An 18,360-nucleotide genomic window follows, 5' to 3' on the forward strand; every position below is an offset into this window, starting at 1 on the left:
TGCCACAGGGGCTGCAGCCTACGCTGTCACCAGCAACTCACGGCAGCCCAGCTCCAGGCTGAGCTGTTGTTCAGCATCTTAGCTGTGGAGGGCAGTGTCACTGGCCCTCATATATGGGATCCGAACCGGGGCCCTCTGGCGTCCCAAGCCAGTTCTTAACCATCGCGCCACTCGGCCGGCCCTTTCTTTTCTGTTTTAATTCTCAAGAGGATTAAAGAGATTTGGGATCAAATCACGACATAAGTAGCTCCTTGAGAAGCATTCTGGCTTCAATGGCCTGTCCTATTTTTAAAACGCCAAACAAATTTCCAGTTATGTGTAAAGTTGAATCAAGAGAGTTTGGAGAAGGGAAAAGGGAGCAGTGTGAGGAGACCAGGACTTTCCTTCTCAACTATTCTAGGAAATAGACTCTTAGCCGGTTACCTCCTCCAGTGTTCTCCTGCCCCACAAAGCTGCCCAGAGACAAAGATGTTTTTCACCTCCTGGCAAGGGACCCATGATCACGGTTTCCCCAGGAGGGGAAAGAGTGAAGAAGGGAGATCTCACACAGCCCAAATCAGTAGGAATGAGTTGCTTCTCAAATTACCTCCTTCCCCTCCCCGCTGCCCCCAAATGCTGATCACGGGAAACTTAGCTAAGAATCTTTATGGCATCCCCAATTCTGTGTCATCTTTTGTTATCGTTGCTTGTTTTGATATTAATTTTATTTATAATGCTTGTGATTTGTCAGGCATTGCTGGAAGTGTCATGTATAGTCAATAATCTCATCCCTGTATCATGCCCTGAAGAGATAGGTGCTATAATCATCTATCTACCTTCATGTCCCCTACACTGTGGAAGGGCATTTTGCTGGATGTAGACCTCTGGCTTGGCTCCTCCCCCACTTTCAGCACTTCAGAAGTGTCATTTCATTGCCTTTGCTTGTTTTTAAAATGCCTGTGAAGGTACGCGCACAGCAGGGCAGACCACCGGGCCAACACACACTTACATGACTGTTGAGTAAACCGCTTTTGTGTGATGTGATCCCTTCGCTTTTTTGGAGGTTTTCAATCGCCATTTCAAGCTAAAGAAAATGTGTGCAGAAACAAAACAAAACAAAATGAAAAAAAAAAAAAGGAAATCAGATGGTTAGCATCAGCCAAGATTTGTTTTTATTAATATCCAAATAATGATTCAAGCGACTACAAAATAAAAACAAGGCTTGAAGCAGGCAGGGGGTGGGTTAAGTGGGGGGTTGAAGCTGCGGCCGGGGGTATTAGCTACATGCAGGTGAGCCCAGAGCCAAGAAGTGGGGTGAAGTTAGACTGTGAACACCGGCTGTTGAGTTGGACATGATGTCTGCATGCGCACATGCATAACATCAACACTTAGCAGCTGCATAAGTTCAAGCGTAAGCAAAGCCAGCAGAATAGTTGCCCGCTGCTCCCCACACCCATTATCTGTTGCTAGGGAGAATCAGCCGACCAAAAGATGCCATGGACAGTTGGTGGTACTGACTTCCCAGCCAGCCTATCTTCCCTAGATGCTTTGAGAATACACCAACAAGGCCAAAGACCCAGGTCCTGCCATCAGAGGTATTAAGACCCTGGGGCCACTGAACATGTCACAGAGATAAGCTCCTGAATGCTTATGAAGCGAGAGCTGTGCAAAGAGCATTATACAGAAATGATAATGTAATCATAGAGGAAAGTCATGTGGCAGGCCTATCAGGGAGGGCTTCCTGGGGGAAGTTGCTTCTGAGTTGAGTTTTAAGGACCTCAGGGAGGTGGGGAGCTGAGGTGGTGCCACAGGTCTACGCAAAGGAACAAACACCCAATTGTGTGTGGCTAGCATCACATTTGTACGTGCTGACTTTGACCTTGACATGTACATAGAAAATGGGAATTTAAACTCTGCTGCGTGCTACCATGACGGAGCACTGCAATGGAAGGAAATGAACCTAAAGTATATGCTGTTTGTCCTCAAACACACAAAGACTTCAGTGACGTGTCTGCAGAAAGTAGGCTGAACATGCATTCCAGAAAGCACAGCTGGACTGGCTTCCTGGAGCTGAATTCAGACACGAGAGGGTTCCTGGTTCACCCATCATCCTTCTGACCACTGGTATATGTCTACTCTCGCCACTGCTCTTCAACATTGTACTGGAAGTTCTGGCTGGGCAATTAGGCAATAATAACAAATAAAAGGTACCCAAACGGGAAAGGAAGAAGTAAATGCCTCTCTGTGCAGATGACATGATCTTAAATATAGAAAATATTGAAGATCAACAAAAAACCAATTAGAGCTTATAAATGAATTCACAAAAGTTGCAGGGTACAAGATCAACATACAAAAATAAGTTACATTTCTAAGCAATGAACAATGTGAAAAGGAAATTAAGAAAACAACCCCACTGACAACAGCATTAAAGAGAATTAAATACCTAGGAATAAATTTAAACAAGGAGGTGAAATACTTGTACACGGAAAACTATAAAACATTGTTGAAAGAAACTAAAGACGACCTAAATACACAGAAAGACATCCCATGTTCATGGATTGGAAGACTTAATATTGTTAACATGGCAATACTCTCCAAATTGATCTATAGATTCAATGCAATCCCTATCAAAATTCTCTATTGAACTTCCAACTGCTGTTTTAGAAATGAACAAGTTGATCCTAAAGCTCATATGGCATTGCAAGGGACCCTGATAGCCAAAACAATCTTGAAAAAGAAGAACAAAGTTGAAAACTCACCCTTCCTGATTTCAAAACTTACTACCAAGTTATAGTAACCGAAACGGTGCAGTACTGGGATAAGAACAGACATGTACATCAATGAATTCAGAGGCTACAAATAACCCCACCCATCTTATGGTCAATTGATTTTTTTTTCCACTTTTTTTTCTTAGCTGAGCCATCCTGCCACCAGTTGGCAGCTCAACGACAGCTCAGCTCAGGCCGGGCATCGAACTACTGTTGCTCAGAGCTCGCACTCTTGAGCGAGCTCTTAACCAACTGAGCCACTCAGCCAGCCCATGGTCAATTGATTTTTGACAAGCGTGTCAAGACCATTCAACTGAGAAAAAGTAAACTTTTCAACGAATAGTGCTGGGATAACTGGACAGCCACATGTAAAAGAATAAAGCTGGACCCTTACCTCACACCATATACAAAGATCAACTCAAAATGGATCAAAGAACTAAATGTAAGAGCTAAAACTATAAAGTTTCTAGAGGAAAACAAGAGGTAATCATGTAAAACAAGGTTGTCTTCATGACCTTAGACTTGGCAACGGATATGGCCCAAAAGTACAAATAACATAACAAAAGAAAAAAATTAAGATAAATTGGACTTTACCAAAATTAAAAACTTCAAAGGACATTATCAAGAGAGTGAAAATGTTCCCACAGAATGGTAGAACATATTTGTAAATAATATATCTGATAAAGGTCTTGTATCCAGAATATACAAATAACTCTCACAACTCGACAACAAAAAGACAAATGACTCAATTAAAAACAGGGCAAAGGGCTTAAATAGGCATGTCTCCAATAAGCACATGAAAAGATGTTAAACATCATAGTCATTAGGGAAATAGAAACTAAAACCACAATGAGATACCATTTGAAACCTATGAGTATGGCTGTAAAAGAAAAAAAAAAGAAAGAAAGAAAATAACAAGTGTTGGCCAGGATGTGGAGAAATTGCAACCCTCATACATTGTTGGTGGAATGTAAAATGATTCAGCTGCTGTGAAACAGAGTCTAGCCGTTCCTCAAAAAGTTAAATATAAACCCAGTTAAACCATATGACTCAGCAATCCTGCTCTTAGGTATATACCCAAGATAACTGAATATAGGTGTTCAAACAAAATTCATCCACACATGTTCATAGTAGCATTATTCATAATGGCAAATAAAGGGGAAAACCCAAATATCAATCACAGACGAACGGATAAACACAGCATGGTTCACCCACACAATGGAATATTGTTCATCCACAAAAAGGAGTGAAGCACTGACAGTCGCTACAATGTGACGGACCTTGGAAACATGCTCAGTGAGAGAAGCCAGACACACAAGGCCACACAGTGTGTGATTCCATTTATGTGAAATGTCCATAACAGGCACATCCACAGAGACAGGAAGTGGGTTCACTGTTGCCAGAGGCTGGGGGAGGAGAGAATGAGGGGTGTCTGCTAACTAGTACAGGGTTTCTTTTTGGGGTAATGAAAATGTTCTGGAAGATAGGAAAATGTTAAATAGGGTAATGGCTGTACAACATTGTGGATGTACTTGATGCCATTGAATTGTACACTTTTAAATGCTTAAAATGGTGAATTTTATGTTTTGTGAATTTTACTTCAATAAAAAATATATAACTAAAAAATCCATTAGTATCTCTCACAATCTGAATGGATCTTTAACTCACATGTGTGGTTTTAACATCATGTGCTGGTCACTTGGAAGATAGTAATGCACTGAGTTTGCAGATCTTCCACATGTTGCCACATTTCATTACACAGTATTGAAAAATCACATTTGTTAATATCACTACCAACCTCATTGGAAAGATCCCAGTTTTGTAAAATTCTCCTTTTTTTTGGTTGAAAATATACTGGCAACAAAATCTGTCAGTTGTTTTCCTGGATACACCAGGCTCATCCATTCATTTTTGAGAAAATGCCTGCCACGTTTCAAAGTCTGAATAATAATAATTTGTCTGTTATTCTTTAAAGCGAGAATGGCATTTCAAGAAAAAAGTGGCTAGTTCTGCTCACAGCTCATTAGTACAGGAGCTTTTCCTCGAGACGGGCAGGAAAGTAGGGGGAGAAGTGGGGACAAGGACAGAAGCTTCTATAGCTAACCCTCTGTCCTAAAACACAGCTTAGTTATGTGACCACAGAACAAGGAAATAAAAGTTTAAGTGTTGTATGAGTAACCCTTTTGGCTCTTTAAAGAAAATGGAGAGTATTTTAAAAGAAGGAAAGCAACACATCTGGAATTCTGAGGACAGGGATATAAATCATAGAATTACGCCTGGAGAAAGGGCCGGGCAGGAAGATGGGAAGAACTGTGGGCTCACTGCTGGAGAGAGGAGGAGGCTGGCTTGAGTAAATGGGGCATTTTTAATGTTTGCCCATTTTTATTTTGCTAATTAAACATTTTTAAATTATGTAAGTAATATTATATGTGTTTGCTATACCAAAATCTGATTAGGTCAAAGGCACATAAGAGTCCGTTCTGGGCCAGGACTGGGGTGGGGCAAAAGAGGCACGCAGGGCAGTTAAGGAGATGCTCTGCTCAAGGTTGTGCCAGGGCAGGGTCGGTCCTTTAAATATGGCACCCTGGGCACTTTGCCCTCTGGGTTGTGTCAAGGAGGTTCAGCCTGGGCTGAAATGACAAGAGGAAACGTCTTAGTTTAGTATCTCTGCTCCATGTAGTCCAAAAAAAAGTGTAACAGAGAAAGTTTTTATAAAAAACTCACCATTTGGGCAATTCACTTCTGAGATTTAGAATAGTCATGAAAATTTAACCACAAATAAAGACTCAAGAAAACCTGTCACCAAGTCTGAAATCACTCATTGAGGCTGTAGGTGATGATTTGCACTGGTCTTCATGCTCCCTTTTCAGGATTCACTTCAAGTCCCAAAACTCTGACATAAAAGAATTGGCAGATGTCAAATGTTGGATCCAGGAGCCATATTTTATTTCTGTTGCAGCCTCCAGACCATTTCTGTTCTTGGCTCCCGGAAAGTCCCTTGGATCTCTGCTTCATCCTTGTGAGATGTTCCCACGCCGAAAACAAGACGATAAACAACAACAGAGCAGATGGAGTCAGGGATCAGATTCTCATCTGAGATGATCACTCCCCAGGGGTTTTCATAGACGGGCATGTGTGTGTGTGTGCATGCGTGTGTGTGTGTGTGTGTGTGTGTGTGTGTGTGTGTGTGTGAGAAAAAACGCATCCCAATAGTGGATTTCCAACTGATTCAAACACTTGATTCTTCAGAAGCAACCCAGACGACAAACCACAGTAGCCGGGTGGCCTGGGGTCTGAGCTGCACATTTGCCTCCGACAAAGACAGTGTAGACTGGAGAGAACACTGCTGTTTGTCAGTAAACTTGTTACCCGTGATCCTAGTATTTTCTACTAGTATAAATTGATGCAGTTTGCTAGCATCAAACCTGTCACATTCATAAAAATTAATATAGTCTGTGAAAAACACTTTCTGATCAAATAACAGTGCCAAACTTAGGTCCACCCAGCCAGTTCTCTGAGGAAGAAGCGTGTATGGTCTCTGTGGCACCTTGATCCAGCAGCAGGCACTGCCCCACACATCGCAGCCTCTAGAAACCAAGTGATTTCTCTCCAGGAGGCAGCTGCTAGGGACTGAGTACTCTGGACACAGAAAGAGAGAGAATAGAAAGACTCTGGGACCTCTCTGATAGTGGGGTGATGCCAAAACACACCAAAACGAACAGGGATGAGACTACAACATCACCTTCTATTTCAGGAGATTAACCCCACACCAAAAGAGGAAGTTCTTTTGTAACTGAAAACCAATCAATTAATCCATCATATTAACAGTCTAAGAAGAAAAAATTCACGATCATATCAATGAAGAAGAAGCATTTGACAAAACTCAACATTCAAATGATAAAGACTCTCAGAAAACTAGGACTAGAAGGAACTTCCTCAACTGGAAAAAGGGCATTATGAAAACCTAGAGCTAACATCATACTTAGCAGTGGAAGACTGAAACATTTTCCTCTAAGACTGGGAACAAGGATGTCCGCATTCACCACTCCTATTCAACAAAGTATAGGAGGTCCCACCAGTGCAAGAAAGAGAAATAAAAGTCACCCAGATTGCAAAGGAAGAAATAAAATTGTTCCTAATTGCAGACAACAAAAAACTCTTAGAACTAAAAAGTGAATTCCGCAAGGTTGCAGAATGCAAGGTCAACAGCAAAAAATCAACCGTATTTTCACATACTTGCAATGAACAGTTAGAAACAAAAATTAAAACTCAATACAAATTGCAATAGCTCCAAAAACATGAGATACTTAGGTATAAATCTAACAGAATATGTATGGACTCTACATGCTAAAAAATTATAAAATGCTGATGAAAGAAATCACAGAAGACCTAAAGAAATGGGGACAGCATACCATGTTCATGGATTGGAAGACCCAAGTCAGTTTTCCCCAAATTGATCTACAAGTTCAATGCTATTTTATCAAAATTTTACTAGGAACTTTTTTGTAGATATAGATAAACTGACCTACAACTTATATAGGAAATTCTAAATTTATATAAACAGCTTCAACAATATGGAAGAAGCATAAAGTTGGAAGAACCATTCACTATAAAGCTATACTGGCAACGGGACAGGCATATAGGTCAATAGCACAGAACAGAATGTCCTGAAATAGACCCACACATGGCCAATTGATTTTTGACAAAGGTGCTGAAGCAATCCAATGGTGGAAGGATAGTCTTTGTAACAAATGATGCTGGAACAATGCATAATGATGCAGTTTAAATGCATAAAAATAAACCTCGACCTAAACCTTGCATCTTATACAAAAATTAACTCAAATGAAGTAGATCCAAATGTAAAATGTAAAACTATAAAACATTTCACAGGAATCATAGGAGAAAATCTTCATGACCTGGGGATAAGCAGAGTTCTCAGGCATGACATGCAAAGCATGATTTTGTCAAAAAAGAAGGATTAACAAACTGGATTTGATCAAAATTTAAAAAAAAATTTTTTTCTCTGCAAAAGACACTTTTAAGAGAATGAAAAGCCATTATCAAGACTGGGAGAAAATATTTGCAAATCACATATCTGACAGGGGACTTGTATCCAGAATACATAAAGAATTCTCAAAATTCAACAGTAAGAAAACAAGCAACCCAGTTGAAAAATAGGCAAATGACTTGAACTGACACGTCACCAAAGAGCATGTACAAAAGGCAAATAAGCACATGAAAAGCTGCTTACCATCACTAGCGATTAAGAAAATGCAAATTGTAACCACAATGAGATACCACTTACACACCTACTGAAATGGCTAAAATGGAAAATGCTGACAACACTGAGTGCTGACAACGGGGAGCGACAGGAACTCCTATGCATCGCTGGGGGGGGCATCACATGGTAGGACCACTGGGGAAACTGTCGGTGATTTCTAATACAGTTCAACACATACTTACCGTAGGAGCCAGCAATCTGCTCGTAGGTATTTACCCAAAAGAAAAAAAAAAAAGTATGTCCATACAAGAATCTGGACGTGAGGACTTTAGCTGCTTTACTCATAATCGCCCCAAACTGCAAACCGCCCCAATGGCCCTGGACTGGTGAATGGGTAGGCAGGCTGCAGTGTGATCTGTCACAGAGCTGAAGGAAGTGCCGGCTCATGCTACAACTTGAGTGGGTCTCAAAGGTGCCACACTGAAAGAAGCCGGTCTAAGGCCACCACTGTATGATTCCGCTTATATAACAGTTCTGGAAAGACAGAACTATAGTGATGGGGAAAGGATCAGCAGTTGCCAGGGATTGTGGGTGAGGACAGGTCGTGATGGCAAAAAAGTTTGGGGCAAGGCGACCATCTGGATCCGGACCGCGGCAGTGGTTACCAGAATCCGCACGTGTGCCCAAACTCAGGGCTGTACACTCCAAAAAGTCAACTTTATTCTGTATTAATTTAAAAAGAACGTAAACATGGAAACTAGAGTTTTGAAAGTTAAGTTTTTAAAGCAGGTAAGGAACCATTCTGGATGGGAGCATGTGGTAACAATTCGGTATAGCTCTTAAGGGAAATTTCCCTTGTTTATTCAGTACCGTTTTCATATGGATAGACTGACCTAAGCCTCTAAAAGACTGATAATAATGATGATGGTGACCATGACAACACCAACAGCAGCAGCTTCTATCAGTATGGAGGTATTTTTTTTTTACTCATACACAATGTTCACAATAGCCAGTGATGGAGGATTTACCCTCTTTTTCACCCGTGGAGGAACTGAGGTCCAAAAAAGCCAAGACTTGCCCAGGGGAGGCTGGCAGGGCCGGGCTCCAGTGCTCCTGGCTGCCTTCTACTCACCGTCCCTCTGCTGCTGCTCAGGCTAGTCAGGGTCTAACATGCTGCCCCCGGGAACCTAGTACCTACCGTAGCTGGCGACGACCGGGAAGTGTGGGCCAGGGTGTGTCTGGTGCTGTCCATCCCCCCGTGGATGAGATAGGCTCCTGCACTGGAGACGATGGAGCTCCCCCCAACATCCATGGTGATGCCCACCATGCTGTGGGAAGGGACCACGGGCGGGGAGGAGCCTGCCACGGTCACCTGGGCACCGCCTGGGGCCTCGAAGTAAGATGCTGCGCTGCTCGGGGCATACATCGGAGGCTCAGGGTTGTAGGCATAGGCCGCCCGCCTGTCAGAAACAGAGAAGGTACCTCCTTTGAGTCTCGAAGGAATCAGCACAACTTCACGGAAAAGCGGGAGCCCCACGAAACTGAGTATATGGGGTAAGTTAGACATGAAATGCCCATGCAGCGCAAGGTTCAAGATGATCGCCTATGAAAATATTCAGGACCACAGGCTGACTCATCGAAAACTGATCATTTAAAAATTCTAAGTGTATAAAGGGGTCTTATGAGGAGGCTCCTTTGTGGAGATGGAACAATTCTGTATTTTATTGTGGTTATGCGAAATCTAGACATGGGATTAAACTGCATAGAATTATGCATGCGAGCGCACAGATGAATAAAGACTGGTGAGGGCCGGCCGAGTGGCGCATTGGTAAAGAACTGGCTTGGGACGCCAGAGGGCCCCGGTTCAGATCCCACATATGAGGGCCAGTGACACTGCCCTCTACAGCTAAGATGCTGAACAACAGCTCAACCTGGAGCTGAGCTGGGCTGCTGTGAGTCGCCGGTGATGGCATAGGCTGCAGCCCCTGCTGCGGTGGGTTGCCATGGGCTACCGTGTGTAGCCAGCAGCCAGCAGCCAGCATGAGTGGCCAGCAGCTGCAGTGAGCGGCTCTCCAGAAGCCGGTGACTGATCTGCCTCGCCCAGGAAGAGCGCAATGATGGTGCCAACCTGAGCCAGTGAAACAACGTCCTCCACAACTAGACTGAAGAACCAAAGGACAGCAACTTGTCTGTTCCCCTTCCCCCAATTCCCCAGCGCTGTTCCCATCTCCCAATTCCCCGAAGAAAAATCTTAAAAAACAAAAACAAAAATGAAAGACTGGTGAAACTGAATAAGGTCCACAGTCTAGTCAACAGTACTGTCCCAGTGTCACTTTCCTGGTATTGCCCTACAGCGGTAGAGGACGTCAGCACTGGGGAGGCTAGATGAATGGTACATGGGACTCTTGTACTAATTTTTACTAACCTCTACTAACTTCCTGGAAGTCTACGATTCTTTCAAAACAAAAAGTTTAAGAAAATGAAATTGCATAACAATAAGAATTTCTAAATAATACCAATAATTTGTCTAATATGCCTTTAACATCTGGATCAAATGATAACCATGTATACTGACACTTAAAATTTTAAGTTCCACTCAAATAACGCCCGCCATAGTAAAAGGCAGTTGGTAACGGTTTTTCCTTGGTGATGCCTAAAGGATAAGGACATGTCCTGAGGGAAGGCTCCTCTGGGTGGCAGGGCAGCCCCAATGTCAGGGAGGCATGCACTCTAGTCCTATCCCCCAGGTGACATCCTATATGACTACAGTACAGTCAAACCCAGGAAATTGACACTGGTACAACCTACACACCTCGCTCAGATGTCACGGGTTCTACATGCGCTCATTTGGGCCTGTGTATGCATCGGAACCTTCAGTGCTAGGCTGTAGAAGCTCACACAACTCGATAAGTACAGCCACACCCTCACTCTCCATTCCTGAACTTTTGAAGGGGAGTTGTTGAAATCAAATGAGGAAAATAACTTGTGTGTCTCGAGCATAATGAGCTTCCCGGGAAATGTACCATTTCCTGTCCCAAGCATCACATAGTTTGCAAGCAGAAAACCCTAGTCCCTGACAGACAAACGGAAAATCAAGTTGTATCAACATCATAAAAAGCTACAGGTTAACAAAGGCCAGGATGAGAAAGCAGAGATGAAATGGTTTCTGGATTGTGAAGGCTGAATCTTCAGACTTAGAAGTTGGATTAGGGGTTTTTGTTTGTTTGTTTGTTTAGAAGTAAACACTACGAAGGTCTGTGATTTCTGAAATCTCTACAGGGCTGTGCTGTTGTAATACTGCTGTAATGGTTACAACATATCACCCAAGAGATAAGGGAGAGAAATTTGTGCAAATAATCCCCAAATGAACAAAGGTGGGAGAGCTGTGAAGGAAGGTTCTGGACGTGGCCTAAGGTTCTCTGGGAAGACCCTTCCAAGGGGAGAGGAAACCACTTACAAGGCTCCATTCGTGTAGACAGTGTCTCCACCCTCCACGTACTGCACTTGAGGGTACACGTGCTGCACGGACTGGACCTGAAACATCAGACATTTTCAGTTATGCACAGTGGGCTTCCTGTTTGTGATTTGACATTATTCAAGCTGAAAGTAACTTCTATTGCCTTTTATAAACAGTGAATACCACATTACAGTTTTCCTGCCCACAGTTGGCAATTCTAGAAAGAAACTAGGAAAGACAGTCCTGGGCAGGCCACGCAGGAGGTGGCAGTGTACAGGGAAGTGAGGTCAGTGACGCCTGTTCTGTGGGGGGAGGGCCCGGCCAATAGCCGGAGCAAAGCTGGGAAGGTCCCTGTGGCCCGCCAGTCACTGGGCAGAAGGCCGGTCCTGCTGGACAGCAGGGGCCAGAGTTATGGACAGAATGCCCACCTCTGAGTGTTGGACCTGTCCCCCCTCCACTCAAGGGAAGGGCAGAGGGCTCAAGCTGATTACACTACACGGTCCCATGATGCTCCCTTTGGGTGGCCCTGGTGCCCCTCCCTGGCAGAGGGGTGGGGGTCCTAGGAGCCACACTAGGGAGAGACTGTGAAGGTCTGAGCAGAACTGGAAGGAGTGATGGGCCTGGAGTGGGAGATGGGGGGGGGCGGGGGGGACGGTGGTGAAGGAAGGACCCCAGCATAGCCCTGCCTGGTCCCCATCAGTTCAGCACCTCAACTGATGGCCCCTGTGGGACGCTGGGCTAGGTGGGGAGGCCTAGAATCTCAGAGTCTCACCACAGAGAGAACCTTAACCAATGCTTAATCCCACCTCATTTTGGGTGACAAAATCGAGGGCAGGGTCCCATCATGACCCCTTCTGTAGGGCTTTGTGTGGAGCTGAGTCCCGCCTCTGAGCACAACCCAACACAGTGTACATGTGCAGATGCTCAAGCATACTGTGAGGCGTTCAGGGGTTATTGAGCCGAGTGGGCTTTGCCTTAGGGAACCAGGTAAAATGCACTAGTCACCCCACAAGTCCGAGTTACTCATAGAGAAAGAGGTGGGGCGGGCTCAGCCCCACCCAGGAGGGGACACTTTGGAATCATGACATTGGTCTTGGCCCTACCTCCCTTGAGGAGCTAAGACAGCCAATGGATCCCTTCAGGGCCTGCTCAGAACCTTTGCTTGTCCTCTAGAACCCCGCAAGCCTCCTCCATTTCTCACTGACACAGCTACCAGACAAATCCCTCTAAACATGTTACTCATCTGAGCAGAATCCCTTGAATAGAGAGTCATGTTCTCTGAGGTCTCAGCCATCTCCACATTTTGCTCATGGTCCCCTTCAGGCGGGAGTCTGAACTATTTTAATTTAAATTCAGCACCTTACAGAGCATGAGTCAGCAAACTCCGGCCTGTGGGCCAGATCTGGCCTGCCCATTTTTGTAAATAAAGTTTTATTGGCACACAGCCATGCCCCTTCTTTTACATCTATGGCTGCTTTTGGACATAAGGCAGGGTTGAGCGGCTGTGCCAGAGTGTGTCTGGCCTGCAAAGTCACAAAAATGCACCATTTGGCCTTTTCCAGAAAAGGTTTGCCAGCCACTGTCCTAGATCCCACTGACTGAGCTGGTGGTCTGTGCTGCTGTTTGGCAGTGAGCCCACACTTTCAAGCTTTGTTCCCAGGTAATTTAATTTCCCAAGAGGTGCTTCCTCGGTCATCACAGTCATCTGCAGGCACAACACCTGCCCTGCAGAGAGGTTGGCCTCCCCAGGAGGTTCCGTGTTTCTCCAGTCCAGAACCTTCGCTTTCTGTCTGCCTGTCTACCTCAGCACCCAGCGCTGTATCGAGGGGCTGGCTTGTGCCCCAAACCTGAACTTCTGAATGAATGAAAGACCATCAGCTATCTTGGCGTTCTGCAAAACTGTCTGCAGTAAAAGACTTTTTTAAACATAGCTTCCAAAGAAACTTCTGGTAAGGAACTGAGGACATCAAAGAAAAAGGAACAGCAATGACAGAAAAGAATGCATAGTTCAGAGAGGGCTCCAGATTGCTACGTGCTAACGTGTCCCATGTCACCTGTGCTGTGGTTACCTGCTGCGGCACCTGCTGGACTCTGGGGAGTGAGACTGGCTGCATCTGGGCCCCTTTAGGAGCCGAGCCCGCTGCCTGGACCAGCACCCTCTAAAAGGGAAGGAGAGAAGGACATTCAGACTTGTCAGAGGTTAGGCCCGGAAGCAAACACAGATTACAACCTGAGCTACTGCTGCCTGGTCTACTGCTGCTTTATGAAAATATACGTGGGACTGATAGGAAAGGAGGGAAGGGTGTACACATCATACTCAGGCTGACTCAGACACAGCAGATGCACGCGGGCGGGCAGGTATGTGCGTATGTGTATGTACACACGCACACAGGCACACAGGCAAACACACGGGAGCACATGCACCTCCACCCATCCCCAGCAGCTTTGTCTCCTTGGGTTCTGCAGTCAGCGAGGTGACTCGGGCTGTCCCTGGCACTGAGCCAAGAGCTGGGTGATGAGGAACCCTCTGGACAGCCGTCCACACCACCTCACACTAGAAGAGTGCTAGGTAGCACAGTACACACTGGACTTATCCGCATTTAATACATGGGAAAAAAATGAAGCCCAGGGTGCTCAAGCAATGTCTTGGGGCCTCAACATAGTAAATTCTAGAACCAAGACTCAGTCCAGGTTTCCTGCCTGCAGGCCCCCCTCCTGGACTTCACGGCTCTCTGAGCTTCTGAGCCTAGTCTTCACAGTGTGGCTTTGTCTTTGTGCTCAGAGTACTAACTGGACACACAGAACTATGAAAATATGAAGGATCAAATATACCCCAGATCAAGAGAGAAGTAGGAGTGTTTTGTTTCTGGAAAGCTGGGGCTTTAGAAGTCATTGACTTTAATTCTGTGGTTTTCTGATATGGACCCTAAATGTCACAGGTTGTGGTGATTCTCCAGTGCATTGCCCTCTAAACATCACTGTATGAAAAGAATTCAACAGAGACCTGGCCCTCCATGAGCTCATGACAAAAAAAAAAAGGACATAGATGGTACAGAATCAATAGGATGGATGGATAACACAACGTGCCCACCCACACACTGGAATATTACTCAGCCATGAAAAGGAGGGAGGCGCTGACACACGTTACAACGTGGACGGACCTTGAACACACGGTGCTCAGTGAGAGAAGCCAGACACACAAGGCCACACAGCGTGTGATTCCATTTATGTGAAACGTCCAGAACAGGCAAGTCCACAGGGACAGGAAGTAGGTTCATGGGTGTCAGGGGATGGGGGAGGGGGAATGCCTGCTAATGAGAATGGGGTTTCTTTCTTGGCTGATGAAAATGTCCTGGAACTAGACAGAGGTGGAGATTGCACAACATTGGGAATGTATGAATCATGCCACTGATTTATTTGCTTTAAAATGGTGAATTTTATGTTATATGAATTTCACTTCAAATAATAAATAAATAAATAAATAAATAAATAAATAAATAAATAAGAATATTAAGGATTTACATAAACTGAGCTGTGCAGTACAGTAGCTACTTGCTGAGTAGCTGTGTGGCCATTTACATTTCATTTGATTTAAATGACCTGTGAAGTTGAGTTCCTCAGACGCACTGACCACATTTCCACTGCACAGGGCCGCGCAGGGCTGGTGGCAGAACATGCCCACGGTGGTGGGAAGCTCTGTTGGGCGGTGCAGGGCTGAGAGGGGAAGCAAGGGCAGTGCAGCGTGGGAACCAGGCCAGCAAGAATTCCTCCTTCTGGCAAGGAACTGGTCAGGAAGCCCGGGGCGAGAGTGCTCAAGGAAAGGGAGTTCCCTGGAGAGGCAGCGAGAAGGCTAGTCTTGGGGAGCAGACAGTGCACCTGTCAGGTGGGAGGGGGAGTGAAGAGGGGTGGGGACATTGCCATCGAGGCTGGTAGGGGTGGGGCTTCTGGATGCATTTCTGTCTAGCCGGGAACCTGGGAGAGACAGAGTGGCCATGGCTAGACCCATTTCACTCACCCCCACCCCCGCTCTGACAACCACCCATCTGTTCTCTGTACCTATGAGCTTGTTTTTCTTAAGATTCCATATAGAAGTGAGATCATACAGTATTTGTCTCTGACTTATCGCACTTAGCATAATGCCCTTTAGGTCCATCCATGTTGTCACAAATGGCATGATATCATTGTCTTATGGCAGAGTAATATATATGTACTGCTTTTTTATCCAATCATTTATTGATGGACATCTAGTTTGTTTCTATATCTTGGCTCATGTAAGTAATGCTGCAATGAACATAGGGGTGCATATATCTTTTTGAGTTACTGTTTTCATTTTGAGAGAGCCTCAATATGAAAATTGTCTCTCCCCAAATTTTAAAGACTATATCCTATTCTAACGCTAGATTCAAGTTTGAACCAAATGCTAAAAAGTCTCACTATCTTTTGACTTATCCATAAAGTCTTCCTGTGTAAAAGGGTCATTCCCAAGGCAGAAAAGAAGTCCGTTAAAAAATAAGAACAGACTATGTGGGATTCGGGGAGTGCTTTCTTCCTGACTTCAGATCATTGATTGCTTGGGTTGGAGGGGCTTTTACACAAACAGTGACAAATAATGTGACATGGGGGAGACAGAGAAGGTGCAGCTATTTCAACAGCTGCAGCCTTGGGCCTGAGAAGGCAATTCAGGAACACACAGATTCCTCTCTCTGCTGATTCAAGTGTTGTTCAAAACCACAGTGGATGCGGCCACATTGGCCGCACTGGTTTTCCGGGGCTGGTCCGTTACCTGCGGGGAGGCTGGCACTGGCTGGGCCACGGGCGCCTGTGCAGCTGCCGACGAACACAGAGCCACAGAAGCCGGCGAGTCTGGTCCACCCTCTGAACTCTGCATGCTCAGTTCTGAAGAGAGGCGGAGAGAAGGCGAGCGGGCAGGGCTGCAGCCACCAAGCTCAAAGAGGCAGCTTCAGACACGGGCAGGAGAGGTGAGCGGAAATTCCCTACAGTCTTCAAGGTTCAGAGGCAGGGACCCGGCCAGACTGGATAAGGAAGAGGGGAACAGTTTGCACAACTGTTCCCAAGAAAGGGAGAGGGGGCTCTTCTTCCAAATAGAAAACGAAAAAGTAGCTCTGCAGGAACTCCTCAATGGCCTGTTCCAGGCTGATCAGGCTGAACTATTTTCAAGGGCTCATAGAACTGTTTACTCATTTACCGGGCAAGTCAAAAGCTCTTGATGGATGCCTGCTGTTTGGGGGAGCTGGGCAAAAGTGTTCTAGAGCAGGTTTCTGCCCCTCAGCACTACTGACATCAGGGCTGGGTCATTTCTCTGGTGGAGGGCTGTTCTGGGCACAGTAGGGCGTTGAGCAGCACCCCTGGCCCCACCCGCTCGATGCCAGGAGCACCCCCTCCCAAGTTGTGACAACCAGACCAAAAATGTCTTCAGACATTGATTGTCCAATGTCCCCTGGGGGCAAAATCGCACCCCAGTTGAGAACTGCTGGCCTAGGGAGAAAAAGGTGATATACAGTGAGAGTAAAGAAACATTTTCTTCTGGGCTGGAAAAAAGTCCTCAGGAATTTTAGCAGCAAGTCAAAACTACCTTCTGTTCCTAGAGATGTTAACCCATGAAAAAGCACAAAAGTGTATTTCTTTGTGGCCAGATGCATAGATCTTTCAAATAGGTACTTGTAAAATTCTCTACAAAAAGACTCGCTTAATATTCGAACAAGGTGGCAGATGATACAAAATCATTTTATGAAAATGCAGAAAGCCAAACTGTCTTCCCTTTAAGTAAACCACCAGCTACCTTAAGCATTTGAGAGGCAATGGAACACACAGACTGCAGAGGAGGCGGCTTTGTGGTCAGGTCCACACCCTCCCTGTCTGTCCTGTCCTGGCTCCAGCTCTGAGCACATCACTCCACGAGTGAAGTCTCCCAGCTCCTGCCACACTGGGAAGCCTGAGGCACACGCCACATTACGCAGGGCATGGTGCCGGAACTTTTATATATGCTTCTCTATCGCCCCAAGGGTTCCCACCTGCAAGAATGAGTGAACAACTTTTTTAAAAAGCCTTTTTTTTTAAATGCAAAGAAGAACTGGTAACAGGTTAAAATAATTTGCCTAAGGGAAGCAGAAAGGTTTGTGTGTATTTGAACCTGAGTGTGTTCCTTTAATCCCATCTTCAGGGGACGATTTCATGACTGCCCCCCCCCCCCCCCCCCCCCCCCCGTCTCCTCCCAAATGCCTCTGATGCCTGACTCAGGTCTTACCACTAGATGTCCCCAGTGCCCCATGGTGACTGGCACCTCCAACTTCCTTTGCCTCTTTCAGAGCGTGTGAATTTCCAATTGTGTATTTCCTGGGTCTCCAAGTCTCTCTGCCATCCTGACAGAACTGACTTTTGGAATTTTCTGTTGGAAGTTGCTTAATCGATGTCTCTTATTTACAGCTTTCTCTAATGTTTAAATCAGTCATTTGCACACTATACACTTTGCCCCCATCTGAAGCTAAGAAGTGGGTAACTTCAGTGACACTAGGAGGAAGTAAGTGGACTACAACTTTTTGTGAAAAGAATCCATTAGTGAAAAAGTGAGAAAGCTGACTTCACTGAGACCAGTTCCTTGTTACACAGGCAGAAATAATTTTGCTCCAAAGTCTAAGTCTTATTGATGCAAAGACAGCTGTGGAGTGTTGGCGACAAACGTTGAGCCCATGCTCAGCTTACTGTGGCCAGATTGCACCTTTCAGGATGCAAGTTATTCAATATCACACGGAGTTTTCAAGCTAACATGTTCCCTGGTTTAACCCACTATTTACCATGCACTGTCTGCATTTATCATACTGTTTAGCTTGTATTGTTTAGACCAGGGTCAGCAAACCTTTTCTGTACAGGAGCAGAGAATTTTTGGCCATCCAGTCTCCGGTGCAACTACTAGACTT

General features: G+C 45.2%; 1 protein-coding gene across 4 annotated transcripts in view; it reads right to left on the reverse strand.

Moving 5' to 3' along the window:
* Window positions 1-18,360, reverse strand: part of RFX2 (regulatory factor X2) — an 89,628-nt gene that overhangs the window by 24,847 nt on the left and 46,421 nt on the right. Inside the window, exons 2-6 of one of the 4 annotated variants that reach the window (XM_019653302.1) lie at window positions 16,209-16,321; window positions 13,495-13,584; window positions 11,426-11,502; window positions 9,167-9,428; window positions 989-1,063 (exon numbers count right to left, since the gene is read on the reverse strand). In XM_019653302.1, the coding sequence (XP_019508847.1) occupies window positions 989-1,063; window positions 9,167-9,428; window positions 11,426-11,502; window positions 13,495-13,584; window positions 16,209-16,313 (609 nt within the window). In that variant the 5' untranslated portion in view covers window positions 16,314-16,321. Of the gene's footprint in view, window positions 1-988; window positions 1,064-8,210; window positions 8,227-9,166; window positions 9,429-11,425; window positions 11,503-13,494; window positions 13,585-16,208; window positions 16,459-18,360 lie in introns of those variants that run through there. The other 3 variants (XM_019653299.1, XM_019653300.1, XM_019653301.1) reach the window with 3 other exon arrangements.

Source organism: Hipposideros armiger, unplaced genomic scaffold, assembly GCF_001890085.2.
Source record: "Hipposideros armiger isolate ML-2016 unplaced genomic scaffold, ASM189008v1 scaffold_202, whole genome shotgun sequence".
NCBI classification, from domain to species: Eukaryota; Metazoa; Chordata; class Mammalia; order Chiroptera; family Hipposideridae; genus Hipposideros; species Hipposideros armiger.